At 53.0% G+C, this 19,031-nt stretch overlaps 1 protein-coding gene across 1 annotated transcript in view; it reads left to right on the top strand.

Moving 5' to 3' along the window:
* Positions 1 to 19,031, top strand: part of LOC141157781 (Fanconi anemia group D2 protein-like) — a 203,396-nt gene that overhangs the window by 135,342 nt on the left and 49,023 nt on the right. Inside the window, 7 exon segments of the mRNA XM_073645311.1 lie at positions 270 to 374; positions 11,802 to 11,911; positions 11,991 to 12,131; positions 12,234 to 12,344; positions 15,032 to 15,163; positions 15,520 to 15,638; positions 15,725 to 15,835. Coding sequence (XP_073501412.1) covers positions 270 to 374; positions 11,802 to 11,911; positions 11,991 to 12,131; positions 12,234 to 12,344; positions 15,032 to 15,163; positions 15,520 to 15,638; positions 15,725 to 15,835 — 829 coding nt within the window.

Genomic DNA, 19,031 nt, shown 5'->3' on the forward strand with positions numbered 1-19,031 from the left:
CTGCTCCTATGTACAAGAATATAACTACTATAATACTGCTCTATGTATAAGAATATAACTACTATAATACTGCTCCTATGTACAAGAATATAACTGCTATAATGTCGCCTCTGGTGTATGAAGTGTTGTGTGGAGAAATGTGAGTTTCTGTAGTCGCTGATGTCCGGTGGTGTCTGGTGACTGTTCGCGGAGTTGCGCAGTGTGAGGAGGGGATTCGGGAGGTGATGGCGGTGTAGAATGCTGACTCCTGTCCTCTCTTTATTCTTCAGCTTGTCCTGGGTATGTTCCACCTTGTGCTCGTTTTGACTGTGATTGGATTGAGGGGTCTCCTCGGGCGTTACCTGCTGTCGCCACAGCAAACCCTGCGAGGAAAGGTATTATCTGTACGGGCGAGATTCTGACCATTCTTCCTGCATCACATCCCACCCAGAGAGGAGAGAAGGAGCAGAAGACTCTATCACATCTCCCCCACAGTCACGCGGTGCAAGGTGGGAGCCGGCCCACCGTGTCTAATCCGGGGATGCAGGGTGGGAGCCGGCCCACCGTGTCTAATCCGGGGATGCAGGGTGGGAGCCGGCCCACCGTGTCTAATCCGGGGATGCAGGGTGGGAGCCGGCCCACCGTGTCTAATCCGGGGATGCAGGGTGGGAGCCGGCATACCGTGTCTAATCCGGGGATGCAGGGTGGGAGCCGGCATACCGTGTCTAATCCGGGGATGCAGGGTGGGAGCCGGCCCACCGTGTCTAATCCGGGGATGCAGGGTGGGAGCCGGCCCACCGTGTCTAATCCGGGGATGCAGGGTGGGAGCCGGCCCACCGTGTCTAATCCGGGGATGCAGGGTGGGAGCCGGCCCACCGTGTCTAATCCGGGGATGCAGGGTGGGAGCCGGCCCACCGTGTCTAATCCGGGGATGCAGGGTGGGAGCCGGCCCACCGTGTCTAATCCGGGGATGCAGGGTGGGAGCCGGCATACCGTGTCTAATCCGGGGACGCAGGGTGGGAGCCGGCCCACCGTGTCTAATCCGGGGACGCAGGGTGGGAGCCGGCCCACCGTGTCTAATCCGGGGATGCAGGGTGGGAGCCGGCCCACCGTGTCTAATCCGGGGATGCAGGGTGGGAGCCGGCCCACCGTGTCTAATCCGGGGATGCAGGGTGGGAGCCGGCATACCGTGTCTAATCCGGGGATGCAGGGTGGGAGCCGGCCCACCGTGTCTAATCCGGGGATGCAGGGTGGGATCCGGCCCACCGTGTCTAATCCGGGGATGCAGGGTGGGAGCAGCCATACCGTGTCTAATCCGGGGATGCAGGGTGGGAGCCGCCATACCGTGTCTAATCCGGGGATGCAGGGTGGGAGCCGGCCCACCGTGTCTAATCCGGGGATGCAGGTTGGGAGCCGGCCCACCGTGTCTAATCCGGGGATGCAGGTTGGGAGCCGGCCCACCGTGTCTAATCCGGGGATGCAGGTTGGGAGCCGGCCCACCGTGTCTAATCCGGGGATGCAGGGTGGGAGCCGGCCCACCGTGTCTAATCCTGGGATGCAGGGTGGGAGCCGGCCCACCGTGTCTAATCCGGGGATGCAGGGTGGGAGCCGGCCCACCGTGTCTAATCCGGGGATGCAGGGTGGGAGCCGGCCCACCGTGTCTAATCCGGGGATGCATGGTGGGAGCCGGCCCACCTTGTCTAATCCGGGGATGCATGGTGGGAGCCGGCCCACCGTGTCTAATCCGGGGATGCATGGTGGGAGCCGGCCCACCGTGTCTAATCCGGGGATACCGGGTGGGATCTGGCATACCGTGTCTAATCCGGGGATGCAGGGTGGGAGCCGGCCCACCGTGTCTGATTCGGGGACGCAGGGTGGGAGCCGGCCCACCGTGTCTAATCCGGGGATGCAGGGTGGGAGCCGGCCCACCGTGTCTAATCCGGGGATGCAGGGTGGGAGCCGGCCCACAGTGTCTGATTCGGGGACGCAGGGTGGAATCCGGCCCACTGTAACTGATCCATGGATGCAGGGTGGAGGCCACTGCGCTGTGTTTTGCTCCGGGGACGCAGGGTTGGGATCCGGCCCACCGTGTCTAATCCGGGGACGCAGGGTGGGAGCCGGCCCACCATGTCTAATCCGGGGATGCAGGGTGGGAGCCGGCATACCGTATCTAATCCGGGGATGCATGGTGGGAGCCGGCCCACCGTGTCTGATTCGGGGACGCAGGGTGGGATCCGGCCCACTGTAACTGATCTATGGTTGCAGGGTGGAGGCCACTGCGCTGTGTTTTGCTCCGGGGACGCAGGGTTGGGATCCGGCACACCTTGTCTGATCCGTGGACGCAGGGTTGGGTCTGGCCCACTGTAACTGATCCATGGATGCAGGGTGGAAGCCGCCGCTCTGTGTATGATCCGGGGACTCACAGTTGGGAGCCGGCCCACTGTGTTTAATTAGGGGATCATAGAATGTTCTCGTTGGAGGGGATCTTCAGGGTCCTCGTGTCCAACTCCCCGGCTCAATGCAGGATGCACTAAACCATCTCAGACAGATGTCTGTCCAGCCTCTGAAGACGTCCATTGAAGGGGAACTCACCACCTCTCGTGGCAGCCTGTTCCACTCATTGATCTCCTCACTGTCATACAGTGTCTTCTAATATCTAGTCTGTGTCTCCTCCCATTCAGTTTCATCCCATTGCTTCTAGTCTTTCCTTGTGCAAATGAGAATAAAGATGATCCTTCTACAATGTAACAGCCCTTCAGATATTTGTAGACAGCTATTAAGTCTCCTCTCAGTCTTCTTTTTTGCAGCTAAACATTCCCAAATCCTGCAACCGTTCCTCATAGGACATGGTTTGCAGACCAGTCACCATTCTGGTCGCTCTTCTCTGAACTTGCTCCACTTTGTCTATGTCTTTTTTAAAATGTGGTGCCCAAAACTGTACACAGTATCCAGATGAGGTCTGACCAAAGAGGAGTAAAGTCCGATAATGACTTCACGTGATCTAGACTGTATGCTTCTGTTACTACATCCCAGAATTGTATTTGCCTTTTTTGCTGCTGCATCACACTGTTGACTCATGTTCAGTCTATGATCTATTAGTATACCTAAGTCTTTTTCACATGTACTGTTGCTTAGCTCTATTCCTCCCATTCTGTAGATGCTTTTTTCATTTTTATTGCCCAGATGTAGTACTTTGCATTTTTCCCTGTTAAAAACCATTCTGTTGGTTGCTGCCCACTGCTCCAGTTTATTTAGGTCTTTTTGAATCCTCTCTCTCTCTTCTCTAGTATTAGCTATCCCTCCTAGCTTTGTGTCATCAGCAAATTTAATCAGTTTACCCTAAATTCCTTCATCTAAATCATTGATAAAGATGTTGAACAATACAGGTCCCAGGACGGAGCCCTGTGGTACCCCACTTGAGACATTCATCCAGCTGGATGTGAAGCCATTTACAACCACCCTTTGAGTCCGATCACTAAGCCAGTTATGAATCCACCTAACAGTTGCCTGGTCCATTGCATACTTGGTCATTTTTTCAATAAGGATGGTGTGAGATACTTTGTCAAATGCTTTGCTGAAGTCAAGATATACTATATCTACAGCATTTCCCTGATCCACCCAGTCAGTGATTCTGTCATAGAAGGAAATTAAGTTAGTCTGACATGACTTGTTAGTTACAAACCCATGCTGACTCTGGTTAATCACTTCATTCTTATCCAGGTACTTACATACATGTTGTTTAATAATTTGTTCAAAGATCTTTCCTGGTATAGAAGTCAGACTCACCGGCCTATAGTTCCCTGGGTCCACCTTCTTCCCCTTTTTGAAGATGGGGACAACATTTGCTCTTCTCCAGTCTTCTGGGACTTCTCCTGTTCTCCAAGAATTTTCAAAGATTATGGAGAGTGGTTCTAAAATTTCTTCTATGATCGCCTTCAGTACTCTGGGGTATAATTCATCTGGACCTGGAGACTTGAACTCATTTATATTAGCTAAGTGTTCCCCGACTATCTCGCTGTTTATAGATCGTGTGGATTCTTCTATTCCTTCAATAGGACAGTGAAGATCAGTTGATGTTACATTTGCTTTCTGAGAGAAAACAGAAGCAAAATAGATATTTAAAACTTCGGTCCTCAGCATTATTTTTTACCACTTTCATCCTGTAAAAATCCTATAGCATCTTTGACTTTTCTTTTACTTTTGACAAACCTCCAAAATCCTTTTTTATTGCTTTTGACATCTCTTGCAAGCCTTAATTCATTGTCCGCTTTAGCTAACCTGATACGTGCCCTACAGGTTCTGCAGACTGCATTATAATCTTCTTTAGATATGCCTCCCTCTTTCCATTTGATAAACATTTCTTTCTTTCTTTTTAGCATGTGTTTAAGTTCTGTGTTCATCCATCCTGGTTTCCTTAAATTCTTCCTATTCTTCCCTCTTTTAGGGATTGTTAATGATTGTGCTTTGAGAATCTCATTTTTCTAATTTTCCCTTCTTTCCTGGACATTTTTGTCCTTAACCCCTTAAGGACCCTGGAATTTTCCATTTTTGGATTTTCGTTTTTTGCTCCCCTTGTTCCCAGAGCCATAGCGTTTTTATTTTTTGGACAATATGGCCATGTGAGGGCTTATTTTTTGCGGGACGAGTTGTACTTTTGAACGACATTACTGGTTTTACCATATCGTTTACGGGAAGCGGGGAAAAGGATCCAAGTGCGGTGAAATTGCAAAAAAAGTGCAGATGTTTTTTTCTTAGTTATTTTACCACATTCACTGAATAATAAAACTGCCCGGCCATCATTATTCTCCAGGTCATTAAGAGTTCATAGACACCAAACATCTATAGGTTATTTTTTATTTAAGTCTTGAAAAAAAATTCCAAAGCTTGCTAAAAAAAAAAAAAAAAAAAAGCACCATTTTCCAAGACCCGTAGCTTCTCCATTTTTTGGGATCTGGGGCCGGGTAAGGGCTCATTTTTTGCGCGCCGAGCTGAAGTTTTTATTGATGCCAATTTGGGTTAGATCCGAAGTTTGGATCGCCAGTTATTGCATTTCATTGCAATGTTGCGGCGACCAAAAAACGTAATTCTGGCGTGTAGAATTTTTTTCTCAGCTGACATGTGCCTGGTTCAGTGAGGGCTCAGCGCCGGAGCCCGCGCTGAACAGGGGGATGACAGCCTGGTGCGTACTATTATGCCCCAGGCTGTAAAGGGGTTAAGGACATCCAGCCATTGGATCCCTCCTATTCTCTTTCTGAGCCCCTTAAAATCTGCCTTTTTTAAATCCAACCTTGAAGTCTGACGCTTCACAGGTCGTCCTCCTCTAGTTATCCAGAATTCTATGATGGCATAATCGCTGCCTCCTCGGGTCGCAGGCGCCCTTACCTCCTCGGGTCACAGGCGCCCTTACCTCCTCGGGTCGCAGGCGCCCTTACCTCCTCGGGTAGCAGGCGCCCTTACCTCCTCGGGTAGCAGGCGCCCTTACCTCCTCGGGTCGCAGGCGCCCTTACCTCCTCGGGTCGCAGGCGCCCTTACCTCCTCGGGTCGCAGGCGCCCTTACCTCCTCGGGTCGCAGGCGCCCTTACCTCCTCGGGTCGCAGGCGCCCTTACCTCCTCGGGTCGCAGGCGCCCTTACCTCCTCGGGTCGCAGGCGCCCTTACCTCCTCGGGTCCCAGGCACCCTTACCTCCTCGGGTCCCAGGCACCCTTACCTTCCCAGTCTCCTCTGAGCCTCGGAAGACGGATCTGATCCCGTCCCAGTCTCCTCTGAGCCTCGGAAGACGGATCTGATCCCGTCCCAGTCTCCTCTGAGCCTCGGAAGACGGATCTTTAAGGAAGTACTAACACCGATTTTCCAGCCCTGTGAGCTAGGGAGATTCTTACAACCGAACAAATAACAATTCCAAGCCTAATGCTCCACCTACTATTGCAATTATTTCTGCATGATCATATAGCATTTCCTGAGGTAATCTGCAATTATTAAATAGCTGCCTCTGCAGTTTCTCTATCAACTGGGTTAGTTCTGGGACAACAAAAGGAAGTCACCCCGGTGTGGGCGTAGTGGTGTGTTTTTACTACCCAGTTCAGAGGTTTTCCTTCTACACCTTGTAAAGGCACTGCGTGACAACTATATCTGCAATAAGTGTTACTTTTCATACTATATGTTTCCCGGTCTGGGTATACAGGCTGAGCAAGAACTTCAACTACTATGATTTTCCCTCTCTTGAGATTACACAAAACAGAACACAGACACTGAGGACAACGAATCTGATTCATCAAAAACGACTTCACAATACGTCAATCACTCAATGCACACTGCACAATCGCTGATATTAATCCCCCTGCTTCATTCGGGCTAAAAACTGCATTCAGTTACCCCTTTCTTGAAGGTGCCCTTATCAACTTACAGGGGAATTTAATACCCTCAGAGTACTACCTTACCGTGAAGGATTCCTCTGTTATAGGCAATCACACTTCCCTGATCCTCTTACAGACCGATTTTCCTCTCCACCACATGTGAAGGAACACACCTAATGGGATCCCTTATCAAGCAGAGACCGTAGTCCCTTATTGGTCAATCACAACTCATTCAGTCCCACATTCAAGGATCCTCATAGTTTACAATATCATACCAGACATTTATGATGTAGACAAAACAAACAACATAAAACAATCCTCCGACTCCTGAAATATACGGGAGAGCTGCGGAGGTGCCTAATCCCGACACGCTGGGCAAGATTGGTTACTTGTCACTTCATTCAATTATCATTCAACTGTGATTCAATCGTCAATTATACATCTAAAAACACACTGAAACATATAAGACAACAAATTTTGCACATAAAAATTCAATCACTGGCAAGGGTTCAAAAATGATTGTCTTGTTAGTACCACCAATTACCCTTCCTGGAGCCCTCTAGGTAACACTGAATTATTACACAAGGGGTTACTTACCGCAGATTTATTCAGTGATTCCCAGAGAGATCCTTGTTGACTGGTCCAGAGGAGGTCCGGTTGTGACAATCCCAGGTTTCAGGCACTAAGTACTGATGTGGTAACCCTTTTTCTTTAGGGAGAACTTTGGAATAGACAGCAAAGGGTCTTTTCATTGCCATTGAGATTCAAATTAAAATACTTCATCGATGAAGGGAGGGAGACAAAATATGTGCGACATGTATTGTCAGCAGGTAGAGTCTTCTGAGGCGGCTAAGACTCACCACATTTATTAGCTAGACAAAGCGGAACTACAACCGTTACATACAACTGAAGAGGAAACCAAAATAGACCATCAGTGATAACACACTTCCCGTAGCCCAACGTAAACCCTTCTTGTCAGGAAACTCACAGGAAACCAGTATCTTAGTCAGGCGTTCCATAATGCAAGTTTTAAACAAATACTACAGACATAGAATAGGATATAATTGTTTCTAAATAATAATGAAGTGAGATATAAAATATTAACCATAACAGTTAGTGATCGGTTTCTCTTATATCTTTTATTATTTAGATTGTTTTGTCTTTGTTCTTCCTTTCCACTTCCAGTAGCAGAGATCTCAATAGTATTTGTCAGCTGTATGGCTTTTTCTGGCCTTTTGCTTCCCTTCCCACATTGTTCTGGTATAAAGCTCTTCTGATGAGTGTAGCAAGGCGACTTCCAAATACATGTTTTCCAGTCTTCGTAAGGTGCACCCCATCTCTAGCAAGTAGTCCATCGTATAGGTAATTCATCCCGTGATCCAGAAATCCAAATCCTTGTTGACGGCACCATCGACGTAGCCAGTTGTTCACCTGTAGAATCTTATTCCACCTCATTGTTCCATGGCCATCCACTGGGAGGATGGATGAGAAGACCACCTGCGCTCCCAATTCTTTCACTTTCTTGCCTAAGTCTTCAAAGTCACTGCAGATGGTTTCCAGGTCCTTTCTTGCGGTGTCATTTGTCCCCACATGTATTAGCAGGAATGGGTAGTGATCTGTAGGTCTGAAGAGTCTTGATATCCTGTCAGACACATCTTTAATTTTTGCTCCTGGAAGACAGCACATTTCTCTTGAGGTTATGTCTGGTCTGCAGATAGCGGCCTCTGTTCCTCTTAGCAGGGAATCCCCCATGACCACCTCTCCCAGTTTCTTCTTCACAACATTTTTCTTTCTCCATCCAGGAGGACTCAGTACTCCTGTGTGAGAGCCTGGTGCTGGTTCCTGAGTTGTACGGGTGCTGACTGCCTCCCGGTCCTCCTGTATCTCCAGGTCACTTCCATTCCTCGGTTTCTTCAGGTGCTCTACGAATGTCTTCTCTTCTGTATTCTGAAGAGACCCTTCTGCTCTGTCTAGGACTTCCTCACCTTCCTGAATAATTTTCTCTGTAGCTATTCTCTCTTCTAGACTTTGCATCTTTCCTCCTGCAGTGACACGAGCTGCGTTTCTGGAAAGTGAAGTTTGGCTTTTCCACTGGTAGATCTGTGAACATGTAGCAGCTCACCAAATGGCTACTGGCCCTCGCCAAATGGCTACTGGCCCTCGCCAAATGGCTACTGGCCCTCGCCAAATGGCTACTGGCCCTCACCAAATGGCTACTGGCCTCCATGTTCTTAATCTTTATATGATGTCAAAAGTTTTCCAACGTCCTCCTTTTCGCTACAGTGGTAGTTCTCCCTCAAGCTTCAATTCCTGTATGTGCAGTGCCGTGAGGGAGCCACCACACAATGTCTGATCCGGAGACAAGCAGTGCAGCGAGCGAGCCGCCGTACCGTGTCTGATCCGGGGACGCGCAGTGCAGCGAGGGAGCTGTCGTACCATGCCTGATTCGGGGACGCGCGGTGCAGCGAGGGAGCTGTCGTACCGTGTCTGATTCGGGGACGCGCGGTGCAGGGAGGGAGCTGCTGTACCGTGTCTGACTCGGGGACGCGCGGTGCAGCGAGGGAGCTGTTGTACCGTGTCTGATTCGGGGACGCGTGGTGCAGCGAGGGAGCTGTCGTACCGTGTTTGATTCGGGGACGCGCGGTGCAGCGAGGGAGCTGTCGTACCGTGTTTGATTCGGGGACGCGCGGTGCAGGGAGGGAGCTGTCGTACCGTGTCTGATTAGGGGACGCGTGGTGCAGCGAGCGAGCCGCCGTACCGTGTCTGATCCGGGGAAGCGCGGTGCAGGGAGGGAGCCGCCGTACCGTGTCTGATCCGGGGACGCGCGGTGCAGGGAGGGAGCCGCCGTACCGTGTCTGATCCGGGGACGCGCGGTGCAGGGAGGGAGCCGCCGTACCGTGTCTGATCCAGGGACGCGCGGTGCAGGGAGGGAGCCGCCGTACCGTGTCTGATCCGGGGACGCGCGGTGCAGGGAGGGAGCCGCCGTACCGTGTCTGAACCGGGGACGCGCGGTGCAGGGAGGGAGCCGCCGTACCGTGTCTGATCCGGGGACGCGCGGTGCAGGGAGGGAGCTGCTGTACCGTGTCTGATTGGGGGACGCGCGGTGCAGCGAGGGAGCTGTCGTACTGTGTCTGATTCGGGGACGCGCGGTGCAGCGAGGGAGCTGTCTTAACGTGTCTGATTCGGGGACGCGCGGTGCAGCGAGGGAGCTGTCGTACCGTGTCTGATTCGGGGACGCGCGGTGCAGCGAGGGAGCTGTCGTACCGTGTCTGATTCGGGGACGCGCGGTGCAGCGAGGGAGCTGTCGTACCGTGTCTGATTCGGGGACGCGCGGTGCAGGGAGGGAGCTGCTGTACCGTGTCTGACTCGGGGACGCGCGGTGCAGCGAGGGAGCTGTTGTACCGTGTCTGATTCGGGGACGCGTGGTGCAGCGAGGGAGCTGTCGTACCGTGTTTGATTCGGGGACGCGCGGTGCAGCGAGGGAGCTGTCGTACCGTGTTTGATTCGGGGACGCGCGGTGCAGGGAGGGAGCTGTCGTACCGTGTCTGATTAGGGGACGCGTGGTGCAGCGAGCGAGCCGCCGTACCGTGTCTGATCCGGGGAAGCGCGGTGCAGGGAGGGAGCCGCCGTACCGTGTCTGATCCGGGGACGCGCGGTGCAGGGAGGGAGCCGCCGTACCGTGTCTGATCCGGGGACGCGCGGTGCAGGGAGGGAGCCGCCGTACCGTGTCTGATCCGGGGACGCGCGGTGCAGGGAGGGAGCCGCCGTACCGTGTCTGATCCGGGGACGCGCGGTGCAGGGAGGGAGCCGCCGTACCGTGTCTGAACCGGGGACGCGCGGTGCAGGGAGGGAGCCGCCGTACCGTGTCTGATCCGGGGACGCGCGGTGCAGGGAGGGAGCTGCTGTACCGTGTCTGATCGGGGGACGCGCGGTGCAGCGAGGGAGCTGTCGTACTGTGTCTGATTCGGGGACGCGCGGTGCAGCGAGGGAGCTGTCGTACCGTGTCTGATTCGGGGACGCGCGGTGCAGCGAGGGAGCTGTCGTACCGTGTCTGATTCGGGGACGCGCGGTGCAGCGAGGGAGCTGTCGTACCGTGTCTGATTCGGGGACGCGCGGTGCAGCGAGGGAGCTGTCGTACCGTGTCTGATTCGGGGACGCGCGGTGCAGGGAGGGAGCTGCTGTACCGTGTCTGACTCGGGGACGCGCGGTGCAGCGAGGGAGCTGTTGTACCGTGTCTGATTCGGGGACGCGTGGTGCAGCGAGGGAGCTGTCGTACCGTGTTTGATTCGGGGACGCGCGGTGCAGCGAGGGAGCTGTCGTACCGTGTTTGATTCGGGGACGCGCGGTGCAGGGAGGGAGCTGTCGTACCGTGTCTGATTAGGGGACGCGTGGTGCAGCGAGCGAGCCGCCGTACCGTGTCTGATCCGGGGAAGCGCGGTGCAGGGAGGGAGCCGCCGTACCGTGTCTGATCCGGGGACGCGTGGTGCAGGGAGGGAGCCGCCGTACCGTGTCTGATCCGGGGACGCGCGGTGCAGGGAGGGAGCCGCCGTACCGTGTCTGATCCGGGGACGCGCGGTGCAGGGAGGGAGCCGCCGTACCGTGTCTGATCCGGGGACGCGCGGTGCAGGGAGGGAGCCGCCGTACCGTGTCTGATCCGGGGACGCGCGGTGCAGGGAGGGAGCCGCCGTACCGTGTCTGATCCGGGGACGCGCGGTGCAGGGAGGGAGCCGCCGTACCGTGTCTGAACCGGGGACGCGCGGTGCAGGGAGGGAGCTGCTGTACCGTGTCTGATTCGGGGACGCGCGGTGCAGCGAGGGAGCTGTTGTACCGTGTCTGATTCGGGGACGCGCGGTGCAGCGAGGGAGCTGTTGTACCGTGTCTGATTCGGGGACGCGCGGTGCAGCGAGGGAGCTGTTGTACCGTGTCTGATTCGGGGACGCGCGGTGCAGCGAGGGAGCTGTCGTACCGTGTCTGATTCGGGGACGCGCGGTGCAGGGAGGGAGCTGTCGTACCGTGTCTGATTCGGGGACGCGCGGTGCAGGGAGGGAGCGGTCGTACCGTGTCTGATTAGGGGACGCGCGGTGCAGCGAGGGAGCTGTCGTACCGTGTCTGATTAGGGGACGCGCGGTGCAGGGAGGGAGCTGTCGTACCGTGTCTGATTCGGGGACGCGCGGTGCAGCGAGGGAGCTGTCGTACCGTGTCTGATTCGGGGACGCGCGGTGCAGTGAGGGAGCTGTCGTACCGTGTCTGATTAGGGGACGCGCGGTGCAGCGAGGGAGCTGTCGTACCGTGCCTGATTAGGGGACGCGTGGTGCAGCGAGGGAGCTGTCGTACCGTGCCTGATTCGGGGACGCGTGGTGCAGCGAGGGAGCTGTCGTACCGTGTCTGATTCGGGGACGCGCGGTGCAGGGAGGGAGCATTTCTACTTCTGTTGACGTTCTTAATTGAATGCAGCTTTTGTATATTTAGGAAAGAAGCGGCGGCTGGATGATGGGAAGAGCTCCGCCACAGAAGCCTCGCAGGTGGAGGAGCAGCCGGACTCGGTGCCGGTGGAGACGCAGAAGAGCCATGCTGACAAGGTAGCCCCGCTCTGCTCTCCTCTAGGAGGCTTTCTGTCCCCTCGGTGGTAATGTGGTCATTGACTTGTTCACTCTCCAGGAGAAGGATGAGAGCAGCAGATCCTCCGCGTGTCTGAGCAGCTTCCGCACCTTCTTCCGGGAGCTGGACGTGGACGTGTTTGCGGTTCTGCAGAGTGGCCTTGTCACGCGCTCACTGCTGGATTCTGATATGTGTACAAAGGTAAAGCGGATGTGTGCCGCCAGCATTGGCCGAGCTCCTCCACCCTCTCCTCAAGCCCTGGTGGTCTGTACAGCGTTTACCGATATATACTGTGTCCTGCAGGCTACAGAAGTGCTGCAGCTGGGCCCGGCGGAGCTCGCCTATCTCCTGGAGGACCTGTCCCGCAAAGCGGAGCACCTCCTCTCACCCACAAGGAGAGCGCTGCTGCCGAAGGTGACGCTGCCGCCATGACAATGTATAATAACCGCATCTATCTCTATGGTGACCTGTATATACACTACAGACCAAAAGTTTGGACACACCTTCTCATTTAAAGGTTTTTCTGTTTTTTCCTGACTATGAAAATTGTACATTCACACTGAAGGAATCAAAACTATGAATTACCACATGTGGAATTATATACTTAACAAAAAAGTGTGGAACAACTGAGAATATGTCTTATATTCTAGGTTCTTCACAGTAGCCACCTTTTGCTTTGATGACTGCTTTGCACACTCTTGGCATTCTCTTGATGAGCTTCAAGAGGTAGTCACCGGAAATGGTCTTCACTTCACAGGTGTGCCCTGTCAGGTTTAATAAGTGGGATTTCTTGCCTTATAAATGGGGTTGGGACCATCAGTTGTGTTGTGCAGAAGTCTGGTGGATACACAGCTGATAGTCCTACTGAATAGACTGTTAGAATTTGTATTATGGCAAGAAAAAGCAGCTAAGTAAAGAAAAACGAGTGGCCATCATTACTTTAAGAAATGAAGGTCAGTCAGTCCGATAAGTTTGGAAAACTTTGAAAGTGTCTCCAAGTCCAGTTGCAAAAACCATCAAGCGCTACAAAGAAACTGGCTCACATGAGGACCGCCCCAGGAAAGGAAGACCAAGAGTCACCTCTGCTTCTGAGGATAAGTTTATCCGAGTCACCAGCCTCAGAAATCGCAGGTTAACAGCAGCTCAGATTAGAGACCAGGTCAATGCCGCACAGAGTTCTAGCAGCAGACACATCTCTACAACAACTGTTAAAAGGAGACTTTGTGCAGCAGGCCTTCATGGTAAAATAGCTGCTAGGAAACCACTGCTAAGGACAGGCAACAAGCAGAAGAGACTTGTTTGGGCTAAAGAACACAAGGAATGTACAATAGACCAGTGGAAATCTGCTTTGGTCTGATGAGTCCAAATTTGAGATCTTTGGTTCCAACCACCGTGTCTTTGTGCAACGCAGAAAAGGTGAACGGATGGACTCTACATGCCTGGTTCCCACCGTGAAGCATGGAGGAGGAGGTGTGATGGTGTGGGGGGGCTTTGCTGGTGACACTGTTGGGGATTTATTCAAAATCAGCATGGCTACCACAGCATCTTGCAGCAGCATGCTATTCCATCCGGTTTGCGTTTAGTTGGACCATCATTTATTTTTCAACAGGACAATGACCCCAAACACACCTCCGGGCTGTGTAAGGGCTATTTGACCAAGAAGGAGAGTGATGGGGGGCTACGCCAGGTGACCTGGCCTCCACAGTCACCAGACCTGAACCCAATCGAGATGGTTTGGGGTGAGCTGGACCGCAGAGTGAAGGCAAAAGGGCCAACAAGTGCTCAGCATCTCTGGGAACTCCTTCAAGATTGTTGGAAGACCATTTCCGGTGACTACCTCTTGAAGCTCATCAAGAGAATGCCAAGAGTGTGCAAAGCAGTCATCAAAGCAAAAGGTGGCTACTTTGAAGAACCGAGAATATAAGACATATTTTCAGTTGTTTCACACTTTTTTGTTAAGTATATAATTCCACATGTGGTAATTCATAGTTTTGATGCCTTCAGTGTGAATGTACAATTTTCATAGTCAGGAAAATACAGAAAAATCTTTAAATGAGAAGGTGTGTCCAAACTTTTGGTCTGTACTGTACATGTATGAGGAGGAGTGTCGCGTCTGCGGGTATGAGGAGGAGTGTCGCGTCTGCGGGTGTGAGGAGGAGTGTCGCGTCTGCGGGTGTGAGGAGGAGTGTCGCGTCTGCGGGTGTGAGGAGGAGTGTCGCGTCTGCGGGTGTGAGGAGGAGTGTCGCGTCTGCGGGTGTGAGGAGGAGTGTCGCGTCTGCGGGTGTGAGGAGGAGTGTCGCGTGTGAGGAGGAGTGTCGCGTCTGGGGGTGTGAGGAGGGGGAGTAGCAGCGCGCGACTGGGGGTGTGAGGAGGAGGAGGAGTAGCAGCGCGCGTCTGGGGGTGTGAGGAGGAGGAGGAGTAGCAGCGCGCGTCTGGGGGTGTGAGGAGGAGGAGGAGAAGTAGCAGCGCGCGTCTGGGGGTGTGAGGAGGAGGAGGAGAAGTAGCAGCGCGCGTCTGGGGGTGTGAGGAGGAGGAGTAGCAGCGCGCGTCTGGGGGTGTGAGGAGGAGGAGGAGTAGCAGCGCGCGTCTGGGGGTGTGAGGAGGAGGAGGAGTAGCAGCGCGCGTCTGGGGGTGTGAGGAGGAGGAGGAGTAGCAGCGCGCGTCTGGGGGTGTGAGGAGGAGGAGGAGGAGGAGAAGTAGCAGCGCGCGTCTGGGGGTGTGAGGAGGAGGAGTAGCAGCGCGCGTCTGGGGGTGTGAGGAGGAGGAGTAGCAGCGCGCGTCTGGGGGTGTGAGGAGGAGGAGTAGCAGCGCGCGTCTGGGGGTGTGAGGAGGAGGAGTAGCAGCGCGCGTCTGGGGGTGTGAGGAGGAGGAGTAGCAGCGCGCGTCTGGGGGTGTGAGGAGGAGGAGTAGCAGCGCGCGTCTGGGGGTGTGAGGAGGAGGAGTAGCAGCGCGCGTCTGGGGGTGTGAGGAGGAGGAGTAGCAGCGCGCGGCTGCGGTCCGTCGCGGGGCGGGGCGGCTGCGGTCCGTCGCGGGCCGGGGCGGCTGTGACACATTGTGACAAGTTTCTGGTTGGCTGTATCTGACGTCTCTCCTTCGTGCAGGTGAAGGACACGAGGAGCGCAGAGTTCTCACATCTCCGGCGGCAGAGGAGGCCTCAGGATGTGGCACAAGTGCTTGTAGGACTGCTGCCCGCGCTGTGTAACCACGTGGAGAACATGCACAACTATTTCCAGGTTCTGACCCTCGATCACGGGATAAAATGCTGAGATATTTGGCTTATACACAATGAGAGATTGTCCTCACTCCCCGACCCCAGGAACTGCAGTGTTTTCAGTGTGAGGGTACATCTTGCTTTCCATCTGGAGCTGAGCGCGGTCACCATGCTGCCCAAACGCCACAATCCTAAGAGTTCACAATGACGGAGATGGGGGTGTTATTGGGATCCGAGCCGCGGCCATTCCTGGGTGTTTCGTGCTGTAGATGTGCTGAGTCCTGTGTGAGCCGGACTGTGGGTGAAGGCGGGTGGAGGGCGCATAGGTTCACACTATATGTGGTGGTCTCCTTTACTGATGGTCGTTTCCTTCAGCAGATGCTCCTGGCGGAGAATCACGGTGTGGTGGACGCTCCAGGGATTGACGTGAAGGAGCAGCAGTATATGGCCACCTGCTACCACTTACTCCTGCAGGTTTTCCACACACTCTTTGCCTGGTATGTCGGAGTGACTTTCTATTTGGGGTCTGTACTATGTCGGGGGTCAGATACGGAGGCTTTTCTATCTCTCTCTCATCCTCCAGGAATGGATTTTTGCAGCTGGAGAACAGTAGTTTGCTGAAGTCGGCGCTGGCTGTATTTACAGACAGAATAAAGGAGAGTGACGCGTCCCTGGACGTAGATGAGCAGATCCGGTACGTCGCCCACCGTCACATCTCTTCACAGATTCCATGTTTCAGATATCTACTATGGAACAAACACAACTAAGGTTCCCAATCTGATCAGGTCATGTCATCAGAAGTTCATACACCAAGATGACTGTGTCTTTAGATGATACATTGCTGAAAATTACCTCCTGGCTTTATACACTTCCGATAGGTCAGTTATGTCAGGTTAAGTAGGTCGTGGGCATGTGACCGGGTTGTACAGCGGCCAACAAGATGTACTTGCTGCTTTCATTGTTTCTCCAATAACCCTCCCACGACAGCACCTCGGGAGGATGTCATCCCACCCTAACACAACGAGGTCAAATAGCCCCTTCCTCATCCTCCCTCCAGTGTTTTTTCTATCCCTATTGGGATGAAGAGGTCATCTTGTAGTGCTCTGTGCCGGCGGCAGACACTAGACAGTACCTTAGAGCCAGGCAGCTGGGACCGATTGCTCTTTCCTGCCCGTAGGTGCTCCTGTCTCCTCCGGGACTCCCCACCTGGTCCGTGTCCATGGGTAAGGTCCGGTGGATTCCAGGCTGGAGGCCTCCTAGAGCTCTCCAGCCCATCTCCTCCCCCTCTTCATGCGGCCTCCGGAGCAGCGCGGGACGCTGGTAGCAGCAGTAACCCACACTTTTGGTCTCCTCAGTATGGGAGACACGGGCGCCGGAAGTGACGTAGGACGCCGGCCGTCGACGTCACTTCCGGCCTGCATTCCAGCCTGCAACGCAAAAATCAGTTCTAGAAGACGGGAGGTGACGTGGGACGCCAAGAAAGGTCCCTTTAGTCACTTCCGGCCTGCGTTCCACATTGGAACGCATAATCAACAAAAAAGGCTGGGAAGTGGAAAAAAAATGGCGGATCATGACCGCCAGTGATCGCAGCTATACCCTGCCTCACACCTGGACAAAGGGTAGAGGAGTTTCCTCCAAGAAGAGGAAAGTGCTGGGTCCAGTCGCCCATAAAAACGCCCTGGACAGAAGACGCCTTAAGGTAGGACCTAACCTTTTTTGTGTTGTACACATGGTGGGTCAATAGTCTGCCCGCACCACGTCTGCAGAGCCCAGCGCTGTTCCAGTCCCAGTAAGTGTCTGGCATTGGGGGTCCTTTCCTAGGTGCAGGTAGATTATGTACTATTGGTTTTTCCTTCTCCCTCTCTTTCAGGGGGACAAGGATCCTGCTCCATTGAGCAAAACTAGCCGCAAAAAAGTTATCATCATCAAACAAAAAATATCTGCCAGAAATGTACTGAAAAAATCTTTAGAGAAGAACAGCCATCTCCAATAGATGAAGTCAAGGGGATAGTCCGCCAGGAAGTTCAGTCCTCCGTGGCCTCCTTTTCCCTATCCACCTCCAAGGGCTAAGAAGAGGAAGATTTCCCTGGAAGAAGAAAAGGATTCTGATTCTCAGGATGAGCTGTCCCTTCCAGAAAATGTCCTAGAGGAAGGTGAGGAAAGCCCGACAGAAGAAGGCTAAGAAAATACTATTTTTCTTCTGAGTTTATGGAGAAACTCCTCACGGCGGTAAGGAGGATGATGGAGGTGGAGGAAGAAAAAAACACTAAAACAGTCCAGGAGGAGATTTTAGTTGGTCTCCGGTCGAAGAAAAAAAAAATGGTCTTCCCCATACATAAGAACATTCAAGATTTAATCTTGGATGAATGGGAAAATCCGGAGAAACAACTAAATATACCCGCGGAATTAAAAGACAGATTCCCGGTGGATGAGGAAACCTCAAAATGTTGGACCGAAGTAACCAAGGTTGACGTCCAGGTAGCGAGAGTCGCCAAAAAAACCAACACTACCATTCGAGGACTCCTCACAGCTGGAAGACCCCCTGGACCGTAAGATGGACAGTCTCCTAAAGAAATCCTGGAGTAGTGAGGTAGCCTCCGAGATGAAGTTCTGCTCTATTCCCTTTCGGAGAGAATGTATGTTCGGTCCATCCCTTGATGATCTTCTGGAGAAAGCTGCGGACTAAAAGAAATCTCTGCCGGGGCCCAGAAACTACAGGAAAAGGCCCTTTCGCCCTCCTCAGGAATAAAACGGGGTAAAAACAGAGGCCACTATTCCCGTCTTTTCCTAGAAAAAAAAACGAACGGCGTCTACAGGATAATAATAAACCTGAAACCTCTAAATCAATACATTGTCTACAGGAAATTCAAGATGGAACCCATCAAATCAGCAGTCCCCTTGATAGGCCAAGGATTCGTGATGGTGACCAATGTATTTGTTTTACTCACTTATATAGCGCCATTAATTCCCCAGCGCTTTACAGACATTATCAGCACTGTCCCCATCGGGGCTCACAATCTAAGTTCCCTATCAGTCTTTGGAGTGTGGGAGGAAACCGGAGAACCCGGAGGAAACCTACGAAAGACGGGGAGAACATACAAACTCTTTGCAGATGTTGTCCTTGGTGGGATTTGAATCCAGGGCCCCAGCGCTGCAAGACTTCAGTGCTAACCACTGAGCCACCATACAGGGCTAACCACCGAGCCACCATGCTGCCCACCATTGACTTACAGGACGCATATTATCACGTCCCTATTCATCCGACATGCCGGAAATTCCTAAGATTCGCGGTAATTCAAGGAAGTCAAACACTGCATTACCAGTTCAACGTCTTACTGTTCGGAATATCTTCAGAAAGATTATGGCGGAAGTCGTAGCCTCCATCAGGAAAGAAAATATTTGCATTATTCCTTACCTCGACACTTCCTACTATTGGGTCCCTCAATATCATTTCTTATGGAAGATCTACAAAAAAAAACTATCCAGATCCTGACCTCGCTGGGATGGTTGGTAAATCATCGAAAGTCAAATCTGATCCACTCTACAGAAAAGATGTTCCTGGGCGTCTTGTTAAATTCCCACTAGCAAACCTCTTTCTTGCAGAAAGACAGATACTTTTAAGATCCATGATGGCTGTCCTAAAGTCCCGGAACAAAGTGTTCCTAAGATTCTCAATGTCCATCCTCTGTTCCATGACGGCATGCATGCAGTCGGTAGCTTGGGCCTCAAACAGTGGGACGGATCCCCAGACTCCCTAAACAAGAAGATTCTAATCCCTCTTCAGATAAAAACATCTTTAACCTGGCGGCTCAATCTAAAAAACCTAAAGACAGGATCAAAAAATCCTCTAATAACAGTAACCGTACATGCCAGCAAGAGAGGATGGGGAG

This window comes from Phyllobates terribilis, unplaced genomic scaffold (genome assembly GCF_046119375.1).
Source record: "Phyllobates terribilis strain yellow unplaced genomic scaffold, ASM4611937v1 Scaffold_8__6_contigs__length_399053987, whole genome shotgun sequence".
Classification (NCBI taxonomy): Eukaryota; Metazoa; Chordata; class Amphibia; order Anura; family Dendrobatidae; genus Phyllobates; species Phyllobates terribilis.